The following is a 19378-nucleotide window of genomic DNA, read 5'->3' as shown; positions in this document are numbered from 1 at the left end:
ACCTTCCAGTGTTCTTTGCCACACGATTGCTAGTGTTAGATCGGCCATTTTAATTATGGATATTCTCTGTATACCTTCTGTTAAGCCTATGCATTAAATTAAAATGTTTATGTGGAAGAAGATTCCCAAGAGCTTTTTGACTTTAGCCTAGAGCTAATTTGTCTGATTTACTATCTGAGGGAATGGGTGTCGCAAAAGCTCTTTCTCCAGTTAAGTGCCCTGAGATGATCCTTGGTGTCTGTTGCACCAGGCTCTCTCATTTCTGGTGCCGTCATTAGTCAAAGCGGGCCGCTGTGTTGTATCACATTACCCACACTACCCGCCATACCCCAAACCCTGTCTGTTCTGACTGTAAAGTGTAGTTGCTATGGGAGTCACTTTATGGCTTGTAAAGCTTGTGAAAATGCCAGGATGAAAACAGCCTATGAAATTGTAAACTGCCCTACAGTAAGAAAGCAGGCTCGCAGATCCGTGTGTCACAGCAATGGTATTAGGCTCTTAACAATTTAAGCATATGCAAAAGTTCAGTTGCCTTAAGTTACTAAGATATTTTTTATGATGCAGTGGTGCATGACGGCAGCAAATATTAGTTTAGTTAGTTAAAGCTGCAGTCCGTACGTTTTGCCTCTATGTCGCCATCTCTGTTTGAAAACCTGGAATTGCAATTACTTGCAGAATTATTTTGCTTGCGTGGGATGTCCTCTGGCTGAATCTGAATCTAATGTTTTGAGGTGAATGTGTGGCAGTCAGTCACCGCACCGGAGATGATATTCACTGTACTTCAGAATCACAGATTCTAGCCTACGTCTTGGAATTCATGACCCAAAAAATAATTTTCACTGTATATTGTCATCAGTCAACTCTGAGAAAAAAGTTAAAATTGCGAGATATAAACTCAGAATTCTCTGAGGAAAAAGTCAGAATTGTGATATAAAATTCAGCAACGCACTTTTATATTATTACCTTCATGCATTTTGAAGACTAGGCTAAAAGTGATTTACATTGCGTCCAGGCACACATCTTTCAGTACAGTTTTTCAGCCTGTAAAACTGTTATAATGAATTCTGTAGCTCAGCCTTATGCTGTACCACTCGATGCAGGTGCTACACAGGACTTGTGAATCTCTTTATGCACATCTTTCCACAGAGAACAAATTTTATGATTCTCTAGAGATGTTCAGGACCTCAGGCTGACGTTGCTGCTGCCCTGTAATGAAAAGCTCAGGGGGTGAGAAAAAAAAAATCATGTTTTTCTCAGGAGAGCTCCTTTCTGCAGGAAAATGTTTGATTTTTGACACTCAAGTCACTCCACTACTGTTGTGTGCTCAGAAGTGAAGAATGTCAGGGCGGCTACAAGTATGTTTTCTGCTGTTTGGCCTACAGTTTTTGTATGGTTCTGTCATTTGCTGTCTGGAGGAAATATTTTTGTTCTTATCTTGTACAGTTATTCTCCACTTCTCTCCTGTTGACATGCGTTCCTGCAAAGAACAAGCCCATCTATACATCGGTTCTGACATCCCCGGTGGTAAATGTCCTTGTTTCGTACTGTGATTATGTAAGATTATGTGCGCATGTGCAACCTTTTGTCCTGGAGTAAATTCCAGACTATCATATCTCATGAAATTTCCATTACAAGTGTCCTTGTTTATTGTCTCAGAGCTCAGCGTGATGATAGGAGCTTTTTGAACCGTTGTTTGCAGCTCTACCCTGCAGAGAGTTCTGTGTTTCAAGTCTAGGAGATCTATACTAACTGCACTTATTAATGTAGGCCTAAACTCAAGTCTCGTCTCAAGTAAATAAAAGCATTACAAAATGCTGCTGCCCTGTGCCACCATAATGCCAGTGCAATTACCAACTTGTACCACAGCAGTCTAAATAAAGAAAAGCCCTGGCACACCAGCCATGATTTCATCATTGTAACAGGAATCTAAAAGCTGGGGTCTTGGATGAGCCACCTTCTATTTTGGCTCTTTAGTGCCTCCACACTTCAACAGGATGGGAACTGACGGTGTAAGCTGTCACTTTATATTCATTATTCAGTTTTTGTTTGCTTCTAAATTAGCATGCATCCATAATGTATAGAGCAGTAAGATAACACACAGTAGTTGAGGAAACTATTATACTGAGTGTTTAATATCTCTGTTATATGCTGTAGATATTTTTTTTACTGTGATGTATATTAATGTGGAAGGAAACTAATTGATATTGTGCCATAGTGTTGAGTGTGCCATTCGTCAGCTTTGTGCCAAACCTTAGAAAGCTGCTTTACTGTCTACACTACCATTCAGCTTGGATATATATAAATATACTGTATATACACACTTTAGATCTTTACACTGTAAGTATTTTTTGTAATGCTTACATTTTCTTATGAAGGATGGTTAATGTCATCTTGGCAGATGGCTCACTGGAGTTTTGAACAAAGCTGCAGTCTAATGATTATCCTTGAATAACGGTTCAGTTCAGTTCATTAGAAAAGTGATTCAGCGTTTCAACGAATGACCGATGAAGTCATCAGCACCCTGCAGCACGGCTGTGTTTACGTTCATTGCGGAAGCTCTCAACGTGAAAAACATTGTAGAGCTGTGACTGTGAACACTTGGACATCCGTTCGCAGGAAATATGAGCGTTTCCCCAGCTCTGTTCTTTAATCATCAGCTCTCAGCAGTGTCACTGAAATGTACCGTTAACTTGATGTGAGCATCTCTCTCTTTCTCTAGTTCTTTCTGTCTTTCTTACATAAGTGATCTTTTTTTCATGGAAGTGCTGCTCATGCGGCCTGAATCTCTCCTCCGGTAATATACGGCCTTTGTGTCATTCTCAGAAATGGAGCTTTTTGCCTCTTGTTTAATACATAAATCCATTCATATTACCTTTTGAAAGATTAAAATACCTCACTCTCTTTTGGCAAAATGTTCTGCGTCATTTAAAAAGAGGGCATAATAGCACAAAATGCTTTGTTTCAGTACCTGATTATCCTCGTCTTTTTAATTTGGCTAATGACCTTTTTATATTGCATAAGTTTTTTAGACTACTTTTTTTTTTAAAGATATGAATAAAACCTAAGGAATTTCCATTTGTTTTTTTCCTCTAAATGAACTTGCTGCCTTTACAGTGAACTTAGATGATGTAGAAAGTGTCTGATAGCAACGAATGTAATACAAAACCACAAATCCTTCTCTGAACTCTGTGAAGTCAGTACGTTTTAGTACACGTGCAGTGTCTTAAAAAGACTGTCTACTAACTAGGACAACAGTATAATGCAATGCCAGTTGCGACATGCGGCGCAGTAGCAGGCATTAACATTTATATTTATGCGTTTGGCAGATGCTTTTATCCAAAGTTGCTTACATTGCACTCAGGGTACTCGTATAATACTCGTATAATTGTTTATGCATTTCCTGGGAATTGAACCCATGACCTTGGCACTGCTAATCCCATGCTTTAGCTACAGGAATACATAAACTAAACCATCTTTTGTAGACATTTAAATCTTTCAGTTCTACTACATAACTAATCTTGTTGGTTACTTGTTTATAGCAAACTGCTGTGCATCACATTTGGTTTAATGCCACAAATATTTAAAAGTAACACGTTTAGTTTAAGACCGCACATTTACAATGCTGGCCAAGCATTTGCATCTGTATTTGCATACATGTTTCTGGCCTTAAAATAAATGTGCGGCATGAAATTTATATGTATGCATTTGGCAGACACTTTTATACAAAGCGAGTTAAATTTCATTCAAGGTAAACATTGTTTTCAGTTCCCTGGGAATGAAACTCATGACCTTGACGTCATGCTCTACTGTTTGAGCTACATTACGGCTTTAAGTGTATTAGTCTGTTTTGTTGTGCAAATTACATCGGCAAAATGAACAGATCCACAAAAGACTGACAATAGTTCTCAAATATTTGACTTTCTCAACTCCCTAGATAAAGTTTTGCGTGATCCAGGTCCATGGGAAAGGTATGAAGTCATACTGGGAAAAACTTTTCAAACCACACCTCATTGTGAAACATTTCACAAAGGAGTTCACAGGAGATGTGGACCACCAAATTCTTACAGGAGGACCTCCTGCTCATTAGCATTGATTTCAAGATTGGACCTTCGTAAAACATCAGCAATTTGTGTGCTTGACGATGTGTTGAAGTGTTTAAGTCTTGGCACATTTTACTTGTTAAAGGTCACCAGTTGATAATCAACAAGCTAAACCTGGGACCAAGACGCTGATGTTTATCATAAAGGTGAGGTTAAAGAACTCAAGAACATGCCAGAGTAATTATCCCTCTGGTATTTCCGATCTGTCCCTTTCTGCTTGTATATTCTAAGACCAGAAAAACACAAAGAGCCCTTTGTCAGGGCCAGTGGTGGCAGTGTGTGAATATGTGTCCTTGGCATGTTTCATTATCTTGAGCATGAGACGCAGTAATCACCTCCTAAACCACCACTTCTAAAAGCCTCCACACACACAAACACTCATGCACGTTTTGCCAACTCCGACAAGAATCGTTCCAGCCTCTAAACAATTAACAATTAAAAGAGAGATTCACAAAACCCCCCAAAGGGAAACAGTGTAGCATTGTGCTGCACAGGCCATGGGATCAGTTCTGGCCACGTGTAAAGCTGGTATAAAAATCCACTTCCTCTTCGCCGGCCCTTCCCTTTTGCCTCTGTTTCTTTCTGTCTCTCTTCACTTTCAAGTGTGTCATGCTGAAGAAAAAGAAGGATGGAGAGATCTCCGAGCCCTCAGTTAAGAAGGTAAGAGGGGAGAAAGTGACAGGGTGGTCTTCGGGCTTTCCTGGGGGCTGAAAGCTTAACCTTCTGGAATGAAAATATTCCAGAGCCATCTGTGTTCTCAGTGTGGATTAGCAGGGGCCAATGGGTCTGCCATAGAGAGCGAGAGGGGGTCCAATGCAACCTCTTTCCAGCGTCATTGACCCCTGTTAGACTGGATCTGAGCCTGGTGCAAATGCAGATTCAGGGTGTTTTCACACATGGCTCATTTGGAACATTTGTTTGGTGCATTTTCTCCCTGAGTTTGGTTCTTTTAGGCAAATATGAACTTGGTGATCATGCTTGGATCTGCACCAAAATAATCGGTCCGAAATCACCTGGACAATTCAGCCAATTGAAAAGGAACTTTGGAGTGGTTTGGTTGTCTGACCCTACGGACAAAATGAGCTCTGGACCAGTTTGGTTATTTGACCCAATGAACAAAAACTCTGGAGTGGTTTGGTTGTCCAGCCCAATCGCCAAAATGAACTCTTTTTATTTTTGAAAAGTTTGGTTGTCTGACCCAATGGTCCAACAAACCAAGTTACATCAGAATTCATAATGGGAAATATATTGAGGAAAAAAAGCAACAGTGTCCGATCCTCTGGGTGAGCACAGTAGTTATTACAGTTAAAAATAGTGCCGTTTCATCTTAGAATGTTGTATAGTTGCAGTGCAAGAATGCTGTTTTGACACAGCCTTGATTACCACTCCAACCTTGAAATTGAAATGCCCTGAAAACACTAACGCCCTAAGTATCTTGGTTAAAAATAGATTCTGATATTATTATACCAAATATTTATGTGTGCAATGTATTGTTATACTTGCAGTATCATGCTGTTAGCTTAGCAACATCAAACTTTGTTTGTATCAGTTGTGAGTTGAGTCTCTTTACAGAATTGCTGTCTTTTGTAGAGCATTCCAAATCAAACATTTGCAATTCTAACCAAGGTTTGGACTAGAGTAGTAGTGTTTTTAGATGGTAAATCCTGGACATATGTGGTGGTGTTTTTGTTTTTTTGCCATGTATCTCACTGAATCTGAGCATTCTGAGCTTTTTCTTATCGGATTAGTATCATGTTTTTCCTGCAAGTATGTGATTTGGAAGAGTGTGTTTCCTGTACAATGAAATGTTCCCGGTACAGTACTTTGGCCCTTTGTGCCAAGCGATAAGAGACTAAACAGGTGCCAAATTGGAAGTTCACAGAGTCTGCGGGTGTTTGTGTCTCTGTAGCATTATTGTCGCAAAATCCCTGCGAGTGACAATTGCTCAAGTGCTTTCAGGTACAGCGGTGTGTTTGTGTGAATCAAGGTCTCTGTAAGTCAGGGCCTTATATTTGTTTGCATAACTGTGTGTTTTATTCATGGTCTAAAAGCCATCAATCCGTCCTGGAAACAGCACCTTCTATAGCTCCAACCTAAAGCCTGAAGATTAATCACTGCGATCAGTCAGTGGTTGATTGAACACTGATATGGCATGGGGTTATGTAATAGACGTGCTTTTAAAAATGCAGGGAGATTTGAGGCTCTCTGTTGACTCCGATAATAACGTCAGCAGGGGATGACTGCACCGCACCGTAATCTTCTCACAGTTCACACAGCGCGTTCCTCTCTGCAGGCAACAGCTGCCAGGCCATTAATAGTAGTGCAGTTTACCGACACGTCTACGATGAGCTCTCAATGATTTCTGCTCCAGACTTTCATTGAGAGCAGATTAGTGGTGGCCGACTGCATTTATAAAGGATACTCGATGGAGTTATCACTGTTATGATATCGAAATTATCACAGTTAGTATCCTAACTGGGGAGTACCGGAAGTATTTACCTGGCAGGTCAGATTGTGTTAAAGATTAGGACAGGTCTTAGTTTAAATCATTTCCTTCTCACTTTCCAAGTAAAGGCTTATTCCTAATATTCAGCTTAAAATGGGAATTGTAGCATTGTGCTGGGGCTGGTCATTGTTTACTCGTTTGTCACTTCCTGAGTGTTACAGCTCCGAAAAAGGGAAAACAGTTCAAAGAACATTTGGGGTGTGAAATCCAACCTCAGCAAGTGTGTATGTGTGTGATATATATATATATATATATATATATATATATATATATATATATATATATATATATATATATATATATATATATATATATATATAATTTTTTTTAACCGATGAGACAAAGATGAACCTTTATCTAAGTGATGGGAAAGCAAAAATGTGGAGAGAAAAAAGGGAACTGCAATGATCCCAAGCATACAGCCTCATCTGTAAAGCATGGTGGAGGTGGTGTCATGGCATGGGCATGCATGGCTGTCACTGGAACAGGCCCTCTCAACTTTACTGATGACTTAATGTATGATGACAGTAGCAGAATGAATTTGGAAGGCTACAAAACCATCTTGCCTACCAATATTCAAGAAAATGCCACCAGATTCATTGGGAAGTGCTTCATATTGCATCAGGACAATGACCCAAAACACCCTGCCAGTTCAGTCAAGGAATTTATAAGGGCAAAGAAATGGAAAGTCTTAGATTGCCCAAGTCAATCTCCAGATTTAAATCTGATTGAACATGAATTTCACCAGCTGAAGAGGAGAATAAAGGCAGAAACTCCCCAAAACAAGCAACAATTGGAATTGGCTGCATTAAAGGCTGGGAAAAGTATTTCAAAGGATGAGACCAAGAGTCTGGTGATGTCTATGGGTCACAGACTCACTGCTGTGATTGTGTGCAAGGGATCTGCAACTAAATAATAGCTTTTAATCTTTTATATCTGCCTTACGTTCAACTGTCCCAATACTTATGCTCACATCAATGAGTGGGATGAACTCTAAAAGTGCTGAACTTATTATTTGGTAAAACATGTATGTGTTGAAACAGCTAATAATAAAATGTGACATTCTGTAGTTTTATATGTATATATATATATATATATATATATATATATATGATATATATACATCGTTCCACAGAAAAAAAAGTAAGCAGCACAGCTATTTCCAGCATTGATTATGATAAGAAAAATGTTAAATGTTTCATAATCAACATATCAGAGTGATTTCTGGAGAATCATGTGACACTGAAAATTGGCGTAATGACTGCTAACAATTCAGTTTTTCATCACAGAAATAAATTACATTTGATAATGTATCAACATATACTACAGTTATTCTAAATCGTAAAAATATTTTACAGTGTTACTGTTTTTACTGTTTTTTTGATCAAATAAATGTAGCCTTGGTGAACATGACTACTTTTAAAGTCTTTCTTTCTTTTTCTCACTACAAGGTTTCTCACTCTGGTGTTTTTCTCTCTCTTGTCCTGACCTCCCACCCTTTTTCATGACAGATCCAGTTTGCAGACCAGAAACAGGAGTTCAACAAACGTCCCACCAAGATTGGCCGCAGGTCTTTGTCTCGCTCCATCTCACAGTCTTCTACAGACAGTTACAGCTCAGGTATGGCGTTGTACAAGCACCAATACATACTGTACAGTCACATGCACACGTCCCGTTAAACCTCAGTCAGGTGGGCTACATAATGTGTTACCATACGTCAAGGGTCTAATGTAGAGTGTCAGGTGAGTCATGTGAACAAAAGCTTTCCTGTGTGGGTTCTCTGGCAGGCCTCTTTAAGAGGATTACATTGATAAAAGAGAGTAGATTGTAGGTAAGAAAATTAAAATCTACATTCCTGCAGGGCTCTCTTAGGACTGTGTTCAAGGAGAAACAGATACACACGTCTACATATTTTTTTTCTTTATTATTCCCTTTTTCAGCCGCCTCGTACACTGACAGCTCCGATGATGAAACCTCTCCCCGTGACAAACAGCAGAAGAACTCCAAGGGCAATGCAGACTTCTGCATCAAGAACATCAAACAGGCCGACTTCGGACGCAGGGAGATCGAGATTGCAGAACAAGGTGGGAAGGGCCCCTTGTGTCTTCATGTTATGTGCCGACAAGCTATAACCGTTTACGAGCATGACGGCAGATGTGCAATGCCGTTCACTCTTTGAGTTGTCCTCGGGCCTGTCAACATATTAAGCCATTGGTATTTGTTTATGTGGGAAGTAAAAGTGTGTTAGTGTGAGATCAAGCGAAGCGTGTTTTGATGTTCTTCCTGTGCTGCTGAGGGGCCATATGTTCAGTGTGCGCTGTGAGACAGCAGGGCGCCCCCTTCAGCTCCTCATAACCACATGGCCAAATACTCCAGTGTGCACTTACACACAGCCTGTGTCTGTTTATCAGCTTTAAAACTCTTTCATATTTAAAGCTATGTTATGTGACTTTTTTTGTTAGCAAAATTAACAAATTGTAAATAATGAGTCTTAAAACCATTTTCCAAACCATGTTTTTGCCTTAAAATCACTATAAGCCTATAATAATTTATATTTGTAAAGAGTTGTTCCAGGATTTCCCAGGAAACTGCATACTTTCATCATCACAATTCAGACTTTATCTGGCAATTCTGATATTAAATCTCACAATTCTATATTTCTGAGAAAAAGTCTGAATTGTGAGATGTAAAATGTAGAAATTGCCTTTATTTTTAAAAATTCTATGGTGTAATCAAAAAACAGAATTGCGAGATGTAAACTCTGAATTTTTTTTTTCTTTGAATTCTGTTTATATTTTGCAATCCCGAGTTTATAAAATTGCAATTCTGACAATTTGCAAATCTTTTTTTCTGACAATTTCTCACAATTCAGTTTTTGATTCCACCATGGCATGAAAAATTCTCACAAATGAAAATGTCACAATAACCTGTATTTTTTGAACATTGCCAATCTCTAAACCAGTTACTGCTTTGGTCCATTTGCCTAGAAATTGGCTTGCCAAGTTATAGTTCCCACCATTATTTGAAATGATTAACAATCAATCAATATATATAATGTCACTGTTGTCAAACCCTTTTAACGTTATATGACAAAAACATAAAAGTTGCTTACCTTCTCTTAGGACACGTTTTTCAGATATCCATCTTTTGTTATCGTGAGATTTTCAGTGTTATTAGTGACATTCACACAGACAAGGCCATCATTTGTATCCATGAGCCTCAAGCCATCATGTTCATCTGTGCAGCACAACTCGCATAATTTTCTAAAATGTTCCTCTGCATGTAATTTGTAGTTGTATGCTTCAGCCACTTCGCTGTTTGCTTTAAGTCGAGGATGTACAAGTGAAAAATGTTTTATATTATAGCCATGTGTTAATGTTTTTGTGCACTGTAGAGATGCCTGCTCTCATGGCTTTGAGGAAGAGAGCTCAGGGAGAGAAGCCATTGGCTGGAGCCAAAATTGTGGGTTGCACCCACATCACTGCACAGACTGCTGTGAGTTTCTGTACACACACACACAAAAATACACTCATATACCTAATATTAACTTCATTTGTTCTTAAATTAAACTAATTACTTTAAATGACACTATAATTCCAACACCCTAATCCTACCTCAACACTTTATTCGGCCCATTTAGGAACTTTTTTTTACTGTCGTACTATATTTGTGAGGATGTTTTCAAAAATAAAGCTTGTTTTTGAGAGCCAACTGACATCTGTGTTTCAGTAATGCATCAAGTGTTTGTTTATGTGTGTTTGCAGGTGTTGATGGAGTCCCTCTCTGCTCTGGGTGCTCAGTGCAGGTGGGCCGCCTGTAACATCTACTCCACTCAAAACGAGGTAGCAGCTGCTCTGGCCGAGGGAGGTAAATATTTTTCTTATTCATATTTCCTTTGTATTCTTTCATATTTTTCGGTCCTGATGAACTCCTGTGTGTCGTCTCTGGCAGGTTTCTCAGTGTTTGCCTGGAAGGGTGAATCGGAGGATGATTTCTGGTGGTGTATCGATCGCTGTGTTAACGTGGAGGGTTGGCAGCCCAACATGGTAGCTAGAGTATAGACATATAGAGAAGTGAAATATTATGACTGCTCGGTGTCTCAACAGCTTATGTCTTGTAGATTTTAGATGATGGAGGAGATTTGACTCACTGGATCTATAAGAAATATCCCAACATGTTCAAAAAGATCAAAGGCATTGTAGAGGAGAGCGTTACTGGAGTTCACAGGTGATTATGGACATTTGTGAAAGACTTTAGTTTGTTAAATGCATTGAAGTAGTGTTACATTTTTGGCATTTGATTGAGGATTATGTAAAAACTTGGAATTGGACACAATGTGGGGACTGCAATTGTTTTTTCATATCAAAAGGGAATGTCTCCATCTAGTGGCAAGTAGTGGAACTGGCAAATGTGGTTAAAATATAGTGTTTAAGAAACATTGTATATATACATAAACATTGTATGTATGTATATATGCATGTATGTATGTGTAATTATATACATATATATGCATGTATAAATATAATCAACTAGAAATCAGTTATTTTAAATTATAAATAATAATTTACAATATTACTGTTTTTACTGTATTTTCATTAAAACATTGCAGCCTTGGTTTCATTTTTGTTCAACTTTCAAAAAAATAATAATTAATTCTTAACTTAAATTAAAATATAATTTAACTCAATTTATTTTAATATAATTTAATTGATCCAACTTAACTTAAAAACTTAATTCTTAAATCTTAATTATTCCAAACATTTGACGTGCAGTGTATTATATTAATTATACATTAATTATATATATTATATATAGTGATTATCAACATTAATCCTTCAAAATTAGTTTTTTTGTGTGTTGTAAACATCTCTCATATTTTATTTTCTAGGCTATACCAGCTGTCAAAGGCTGGCAAGTTGTGTGTTCCCGCAATGAATGTTAACGATTCAGTGACCAAGCAGAAATTTGACAACCTCTACTGCTGCCGGGAGTCCATCTTGGATGGGTATGTCACTTATAAAGGCACTCAAAATAGTTTTCCCAGTCAATATGTTTAACACACTGTGTGTGTAAAGTATATGTTTTTTTTGGCTCGGCAGGAATTGTGTGGTTGGTATCGGCCTCTGGTTTTACTGAGCATGTTTGTGTTTTGTGTTCAAGTCTAAAGAGGACCACAGATGTGATGTTTGGAGGGAAGCAGGTGGTGGTGTGTGGATATGGAGAGGTGAGATCATTAGGTGGCAAATGTTCACACCGTATATTAACTGGGTATAATAACTGTTTTCTATGAGAACCTCTAGAGAGCTGCATTTAGATCTTCAGAATATTCTTGGCCTTATGTAAAGGTACACTCATTTAAATCTGTTTATTCGAAGAACTGGTATCTGACACATCCAGTCTTGCAAAATCTAAAAAAGTATTTTTAGGATTGGACAATGCTCAGTGAAGAATTAAAATAGGAAAATAATTTTCTATCTGTCTGATCAGCTAAACCCCAACCATTTTAGAATGATTTTGTTAAATTTTAGAATATTCTATTTCATCTGTCAATCACTTTTGCTGACCACACCTCCACTGCACTGCTGCATTACTGCATTAGTAAACAGAGACCGGATTTGGCCACTAGAGGACAGAAAACCCCAGGAAATGCCTCCACATGTATTTCATTTGATTTCTGATAGTCTTAAGAGGAATGTTTTTCCAGGAAGAACAAAGGATCTTGATCTTGCCCTGTTTGTGTCAGTCACATTGTGTGCTACTTACAGTGTATATATTTTCACAGTTACATTTAACCTTTTTGTTCCGAGTCATTACTGTAAATCCTGTTGTGTGTAATAAGGTTGGAAAAGGCTGCTCTGCTGCTCTCAAAGCGATGGGCTCCATCGTCTACGTCACTGAGATTGACCCCATCTGTGCCCTACAGGCCTGGTGAGTTTGCAGCTGCTTTCACTGATTCAGCATTTCCTCAACAGCAGCGATGCCGTTAAATTACACATTCTAATGTGTTAATACATTGTGAACCTGCATTTGAGTGGTGAATGATTCTCCAGGACTGTGTATTCAGCATTTTTGCACACCTGATTCAAATGATCATAGTACTTTCCTAACTCTTGTAAACATTCTGCAAGGTTCTCATTCAGAATTGAGTCTCTTGTCATTTGTTTACTCATTAGAAAGACTCATTTATATTTGTCATCACACAGCATGGATGGCTTCAGGCTGGTAAAACTCAACGAAGTCATCCGACAAGTCGACATTGTCATCACCTGCACAGGTAGTTTGGAATCCGGTTTTGATTGTAGGAAATTTCAAAGGTTTATTATTCTGATTTAAGGGAAGAAAAATGACAATTTACCTAAAAAAGAAAATAATTCTCTACTTATTGTATCCTTTTTGAAGCTTGAAAGCTGCTGTGCCCATTCTTTGTAATTGCTTGGGAAAAGTTGTAAAAATAAATATTCTTTTTTACATTTTTAAAAATATTTATAATATTTTTTTAAATTATTTTTAAAGGTTTTTAGTCAAATAATAATATTTATTTATTTATATGTTATATTTTAAGTAATAATTATTTAAAAAAATAACGTTTTTAAATGAGGTTATGAATGATTTTAGTCTCATTATTATTATTATTATTATTATTATTATTATTATGTATTTGAAGTAATTTTTTTTTACAATAATCATTATTTTTTACATTTTTAAAACAGAGTCTTTTTTTACATTGTTCAATCTAACAATCTGCTACAGTTTAACAGACACTACACTGCTGCAGAAGGATGCACTGTTATATAACTGTGCACAGTTTGTCTGTATAACTGCATTCTGACTCTCACTGCAGTATGAAAATCCACTTGTCATTAGCACAGTGATTCTAGTATAGATTGCTCTACCTAAAGTTAATTACATCTGAGACTTCAAGTAATTATGCCTGAGCTGCAGTCAGTCTTGAATTTCAATTAAATGTAGTTTAACAAAAGTTCTGATTATGGACCAATTTTTAGCCGTTCCTGTAAGATAGAGTATGAACAGGATGATTCAAGAATCAAACCTGAATTACAGTTCAGTCTGCAGGCAGCTGTGTTGCTTATGTGGATGAATTACTTTTGGTAGTAATTGCAGTTTGACTTCTTTGGATTCATTTAGTGGTTCTGTGGGGAAAGGCAGTTGGAGAACGAGTGGCTCTTTGAGTCATTTTAGATCAATTTCTTTCCCAAAGCTCCTTTCATCAACTAAACCAAGAAGCTTTCAGGGTTTCTCGTCAGCATTCATTTCACTCTTGTTGTGTGTGGTGTCCTTAGGCAATAAAAACGTGGTAGTAAGAGAGTACATGGACCGCATGAAGAACGGCTGTATTGTCTGCAACATGGGCCACTCCAACACTGAGATTGATGTGGTGAGGAAACTGCTCTAACCCATAGTTTATTGTCACATATGTAAATAGCTGTCTGAAAGTTGACGGTCTTCTTCCAACTTTTCAGGCCAGTCTGCGAACCCCTGAACTGACCTGGGAGCGGGTGAGGTCGCAGGTGGATCATGTGATCTGGCCAGATGGAAAGAGAATAGTGCTGCTGGCAGAGGTTAGAGAGATTGGACATTTTTGCTTTAAGACTATTTAGATTAAAATCAGTCCTGCCGGTATTTCACAGTTTTTTAATATTCATTCATACATACAAGCATACGTAATGATTTGTTTTATTGGTAGTAATTTCCCAAATTTTGTGGAAAATTTCCAGTGCTATTTTTATAATTGGATACACATCCGATTTTCTTCAAAATGTTTACATTCACTTACAGCCAACTGGGTTTAAGTGAAAACTTGCATCAAGATGCACTTTTTTTCACAGTGTATTGCATTAGTCTATATCAGATGAATGTGTTGATAACTTTTAGTACGGCACCTTTTGTCATTATTTTGCAGTTAAATGGTAAATTACGCAGGATTGCAAAAAAAATCACATTTTGTTGATTTTGTATTGTGCTGAATTGCAAAAAAAAACTGGAGGGGATGTAAAATACATCTTCATAGGTAATGTCTTAATGTTATCACAATTACATTGCAGTATTTTTTAAAATTATATTTTAGTTTATTTTTGAGCTTTTTTAGTTTTTATATAATTTCCATTTTCATTTTAATATTAGTTGAAGGTTTGGTAATTTTGTAGTGCCTTTTTGTAATTTTATTTTTTCTGTTTTTTTGTTTTATAGCTCTATAGTTATTAGGTTATATTAATTAGGGGCCAATCACCGAAGGTGCTTAGGCACCTATTGTTTTTGTTGGCATTATTCATCTTCTTCTTCCGCTCTCTTTCTATGGCAGCCCATAGAACCGATTGCAGGAAAGTTGTAAAATTTGGCACACTGATAGAGGACAGTCTCAATACTAACCACAGCAAGTTTGGAGTCTTTATCTAAAACGCTCTAGCGCCACCACTTGTCCAAAATTTCAATCTTTTTTGCTAATAACTTTTGAACCGTAAGCCACAAAATGCAAATTCTTTTTTCCTCTGAATCCTTGGCTCAAGCCAAGTCGAATGAAGTCCGAAATTTGGTAATAATAAGGTTTAGTTTTTTCGCTATTTTCAATTGTTCGTAAAACCTACTTTTTCGAACTCGTCCTAGACTGTTCATCCGATTCTCACCAAAATTGGCTCAGATCATCTACAGACCATGCTGGCAAAAGTTATGGAATTCAAGTAGATTCGAATAACGAATTCGCCGAAAAGCATGCAAAATGGATTTGAGGCTATATCTCCGCAACGGTTCGGCGTATTGAGACCAAACTTGGTGTGTTATAACAAACATGACCTGAAGTGTTTCGGCGTTTCTTTACGAAACTTGGTATGGGTCAATTCGGAAACAATTCGGGCTATACATTAATGCCCAATTGCCAAAATTTTGAAAGTAAGTGGCACAAAAATGCAAAGTCATTTTGAAGGAGAGAAAAAAAAGTTAAGATTAAAATGTAATTTTAATGTCTTAACCAATCTATATACTGTGTATATTTTCAGGGTCGCCTCCTAAATCTGAGCTGCTCCACTGTTCCTACCTTTGTGCTGTCCATCACCGCGACTACTCAGGTGATACGAGAGTGAAAGAGCGAAAAATTAACACAAATTACTTTATTAAATGGGTAATGTGCTTTTGTGTGCATGCAAGGAGAATTTGACTTCAAAGCCATAATTCAGAGAATTGGTTTCTCAGTCTGTGAGCTGTGTGAGAGTATGAACCTCAGGCACTTAGTGTGTATGCGTGTGTGTCACAGCCTTGCTGTTGTCATGGTGACTGATTTCTTGCTCCTTTTTCCCCAGGCGCTGGCTCTGATAGAGCTGTACAATGCTCCTGAAGGCCGCTACAAACAGGATGTCTACCTGCTGCCTAAAAAAATGGGTATGATGCATTGATATAAATACATGCACTGCATAAAAAATGTCTATGAATGGTTATGCATGACCTAAAACGAACTATTTGAGAGTTCTGTGCTGCTTATCTTCCATCAAGAGAAGCATCACATGCAATAAACCCATCATTTAAGTGAAATCCTCAAATGTTGTGTTAATATTATGGCCGTCTAGGGGTGTAATAGTTGTAATTGTTTTAGCCTCCTCCATGCACGGATGTTTTCAGCCTGTTGAAAGATTCAGTGTTTTCTGCAGCACGCATTGTAGAGAGTATAGCCATGTGGGATCCTGCGCAGACCCTGAGGAGCGGGAGACAGCTGAAAATAGGTCACGCTGTCACAAACGGCTGCCACTTCTCACTGCAGACTGCGCCGTTCTGTCACTTCTCCCTCCCCGATCTTTCATCCTTGCCACTGCTCTTCAGCTTTTCCTTCTAAGCCTGCAGCTCATGCTCACAGACACGAGAAATAAATCCGAGATTGAATCCCAAACGGCCTCTTTAAGAGGAGGTGGAGAGATATGGGTAATTGATTGTAGTCAGTTAAGATGTGGTCACATTTACCTTTGGTCTGTGACATTTTGTGGGTGAATTCCAATAGGAACTATTTTGAAAAAGTTCTGCAGTAGATTTCTCTCATTTTCAAGCTGACCAGTAGAAAGCTGCTTGGTTTAAAGTGAGTTGTGCTTTATACTTCACTCTGCTATTGGCCCACGGAATGAAATTGGCCAATCGCGTTTCTGATTGGACATGAGTTTCCTTGATTTTCTGAATCTTTGCATCAGAAGTAAAATATATTTAAATAGCCTTTTGTTTGCAAAGTGTGATTTATTTATTTATTTTTTTAAGTTATACTGTATCTGTGTGCATTGCTTGAAGTGGAAAAAAGAAGTGCCAGTTCTCATCCGACCCCCCATTTATTTAATTATTTAATTGTATTTAATAATTCACAATGTATGTATAGTGCCACAATCAATCAATAATTTAATAAAAGTTTTCAATACAAATTAACACAAGTCAAGCTGCAATACCAAACAGGACCACAGGGGGACGCCAAAATGATGCGATTCCAAAAGCATGCTCTTTTCATTTTACGATATGATTTTCGTTATAAAGTACTGATTCAAATTAGTAATCAATAATTAATCATTATTCTACTACTCTGCGCGCCTCCCCTGACATGCTCTCGCGCACCACACAATGAAGTAGGCCGAATCTGTAATAAATGCATAAATGCAGTAAAATAAATGCATACATGTAGCATACAAAAATGATTCTGAAGGATCATGTGACACCGGAGTAATGATGCTGAAAATTCAGCTTTGATCACAGGAATAAATTACGTTTAATTACATTATATTCAAATACAAAAGTTATTTCAATTTGTACAAATATTTCACTATTACTGTTTTTACTGTATTTTTGATCAGTTAATTGCAGCCGTGTTTACTTAGTCAATCAAAATATGACTTTTCTTGATGCACAATATTTCAAATGTGCTTAAAAATGGCTTTTTCCGCAGATGAGTATGTGGCCAGCCTTCATCTCCCTACTTTTGATGCACATTTGACTGAACTGTCTGATGAACAGGCCAAATACCTCGGTCTGAACAAGAACGGACCCTTTAAGCCAAACTACTACAGGTCAGCAGCTGCATGATAAACCTTAATGATTCAGAAACTCCTGTCTATTTGAATTATTTTTAATAATTGCTTGCAATGTTTCATTTTTAGGTACTAGACCCATTCACAGGTGGGAAACGAAGACTAAAGAAATTACCAAGACTCCATAATTCATACAGACTAAGGCAAGACAGAGCTGTGTGTCACAGCCTGCATTTGGAGGGGAGGGAGAAGCCCTTATCTGATTGGTTGGGGATGAAGGGCGTGGCTAATTTTCGCTACGGCAGTGTTTATTTATTTTACGCTAGAATAACATAGCTAATCTTTTATGAGCTGCTACTGCCAGTGGTGCAACCTAGCGACATTTTCATGAAAATTCACCATCTTTTCTTAGCTTCATGTGTTAGTTGTACGTAATCCATTTAGAGATCTTTTATTGTTTAATTATAAGTTCCGGTAAAGACAAAAATACAAAAAAAACAATGTTCGATCATACCCGATGATTTAGTCATGGACATGCCATGTTGTCCTGTTCTCTTGTTTTCTATATGTGATTTTTTTTTTTCTTCTTTATATAATATGGGGTTGGGACAGAATTGCGGTCGGGCGCAGGGCTTCAAATCGTTCTTTTTAGTTGATCCCACTATTAAAATTTTGTTGTTTATTTTTTAAAACTTGTATTAATTTTTACAGCAAATTAGATCATTTTTGCGCTCTCGGTTCTAAATAAAAGCTGTTAAAATGTAACTGGATTGTGAACGATTCGGGGCCGGGGTTTATCCCCTCCGTTCACTCAGACTGGAATCTAATTGGCTAATGCATTAGCATTTCAAATTTCCCTTTCAAATGCAACACGCTCCTTCCACACTGTTTCCAAGAATGCCAGTATTGATGTTTGAGATCGAAATGCTCAAACTGTGCGCAATCTATCCACGTTATTGCTGAAACTCGTCAGGCTGTGTAATCACAGAGGTGTATATTAAGATATTTATACAATTATTATTATTATTTTTTTTTTTTTTTTACTTTTTTCTTCTGCCATCAACTTTTGTTCCTATGAACTCATCCTCTGTCATTATAAAAATAAGCAATTAAATGTTATAAGATATTCTAGTGTAATATGAAATTTAATGAAACCCTTGTTTTATATACTGTGAAGTAGAGCCTATATCAATGAGATACCAAATGTACAGTTAATCCGGTACCGAGTTTCTTTCCAGGTCCTCTGCAGATTTAGTCTGGAACACAATGGGAGAGAAATGTGTGTAAACTGAAGCCAAGACCAACTGTGTACTCATTTTAGAGGATAGAAGGAAAGTTTTGCTGTTTGCAGGCCTGTAGAGCAAAAGCTGCCTTTGTGACTGGGATATTCAAATATAATAAAATTGGGACCTTTATTTTGCTACACTTCTGAAAATCTTTATGGCAGATATTTATCTTCTCTTTGCCATCTGTGTTTGTCATAAAGGGAATCAAAATGACCTTGTCCGTTTCCTGTTTAATGTGGCATCTCTTTCCTTCGCTCAGGACCGTCTCACATGGATGTGTGTCGTGTAGGTGTCGATTAGCCAGTGGAACGCTTGCAGCGCAAAATACGTTTCTTTGATTGTCCTGCCCAAAGTATACTTCGTAATTCGTTTTTTTTTTTTTTAAATCAACAGTCGAATGCACAGCTGTTCAAAGTACTCCTTTTGATAGCATGCATGAACACAGTCCCTCGACATGTGCACTAGAAAGATTCATGCATGTCC

General features: G+C 37.6%; 1 protein-coding gene across 1 annotated transcript in view; it reads left to right on the top strand.

Annotated features, from left to right (window-relative positions):
• ahcyl2b (adenosylhomocysteinase like 2b) overlaps window positions 1–19101 on the top strand; it is a 31697-nt gene extending 12596 nt beyond the window's left edge. The window contains exons 2-17 of the mRNA XM_079398694.1: window positions 8118–8226; window positions 8547–8690; window positions 10001–10101; window positions 10371–10473; window positions 10558–10652; window positions 10727–10833; window positions 11495–11611; window positions 11767–11830; window positions 12446–12534; window positions 12810–12880; window positions 13908–14002; window positions 14088–14186; window positions 15618–15686; window positions 15918–15996; window positions 17528–17648; window positions 17739–19101. Coding sequence (XP_079254820.1) covers window positions 8118–8226; window positions 8547–8690; window positions 10001–10101; window positions 10371–10473; window positions 10558–10652; window positions 10727–10833; window positions 11495–11611; window positions 11767–11830; window positions 12446–12534; window positions 12810–12880; window positions 13908–14002; window positions 14088–14186; window positions 15618–15686; window positions 15918–15996; window positions 17528–17648; window positions 17739–17745 — 1470 coding nt within the window. The 3' untranslated portion in view covers window positions 17746–19101. The remainder of the gene's footprint in view (window positions 1–8117; window positions 8227–8546; window positions 8691–10000; window positions 10102–10370; window positions 10474–10557; window positions 10653–10726; window positions 10834–11494; window positions 11612–11766; window positions 11831–12445; window positions 12535–12809; window positions 12881–13907; window positions 14003–14087; window positions 14187–15617; window positions 15687–15917; window positions 15997–17527; window positions 17649–17738) is intronic.
• Window positions 19102–19378: the final 277 nt, after the last annotated feature.

The sequence above is a fragment of the Barbus barbus genome, assembly GCF_936440315.1.
Source record: "Barbus barbus genome assembly, chromosome: 39".
Lineage (NCBI taxonomy): Eukaryota > Metazoa > Chordata > Actinopteri > Cypriniformes > Cyprinidae > Barbus > Barbus barbus.
This window is presented reverse-complemented; position numbering and strand designations above follow the sequence as displayed.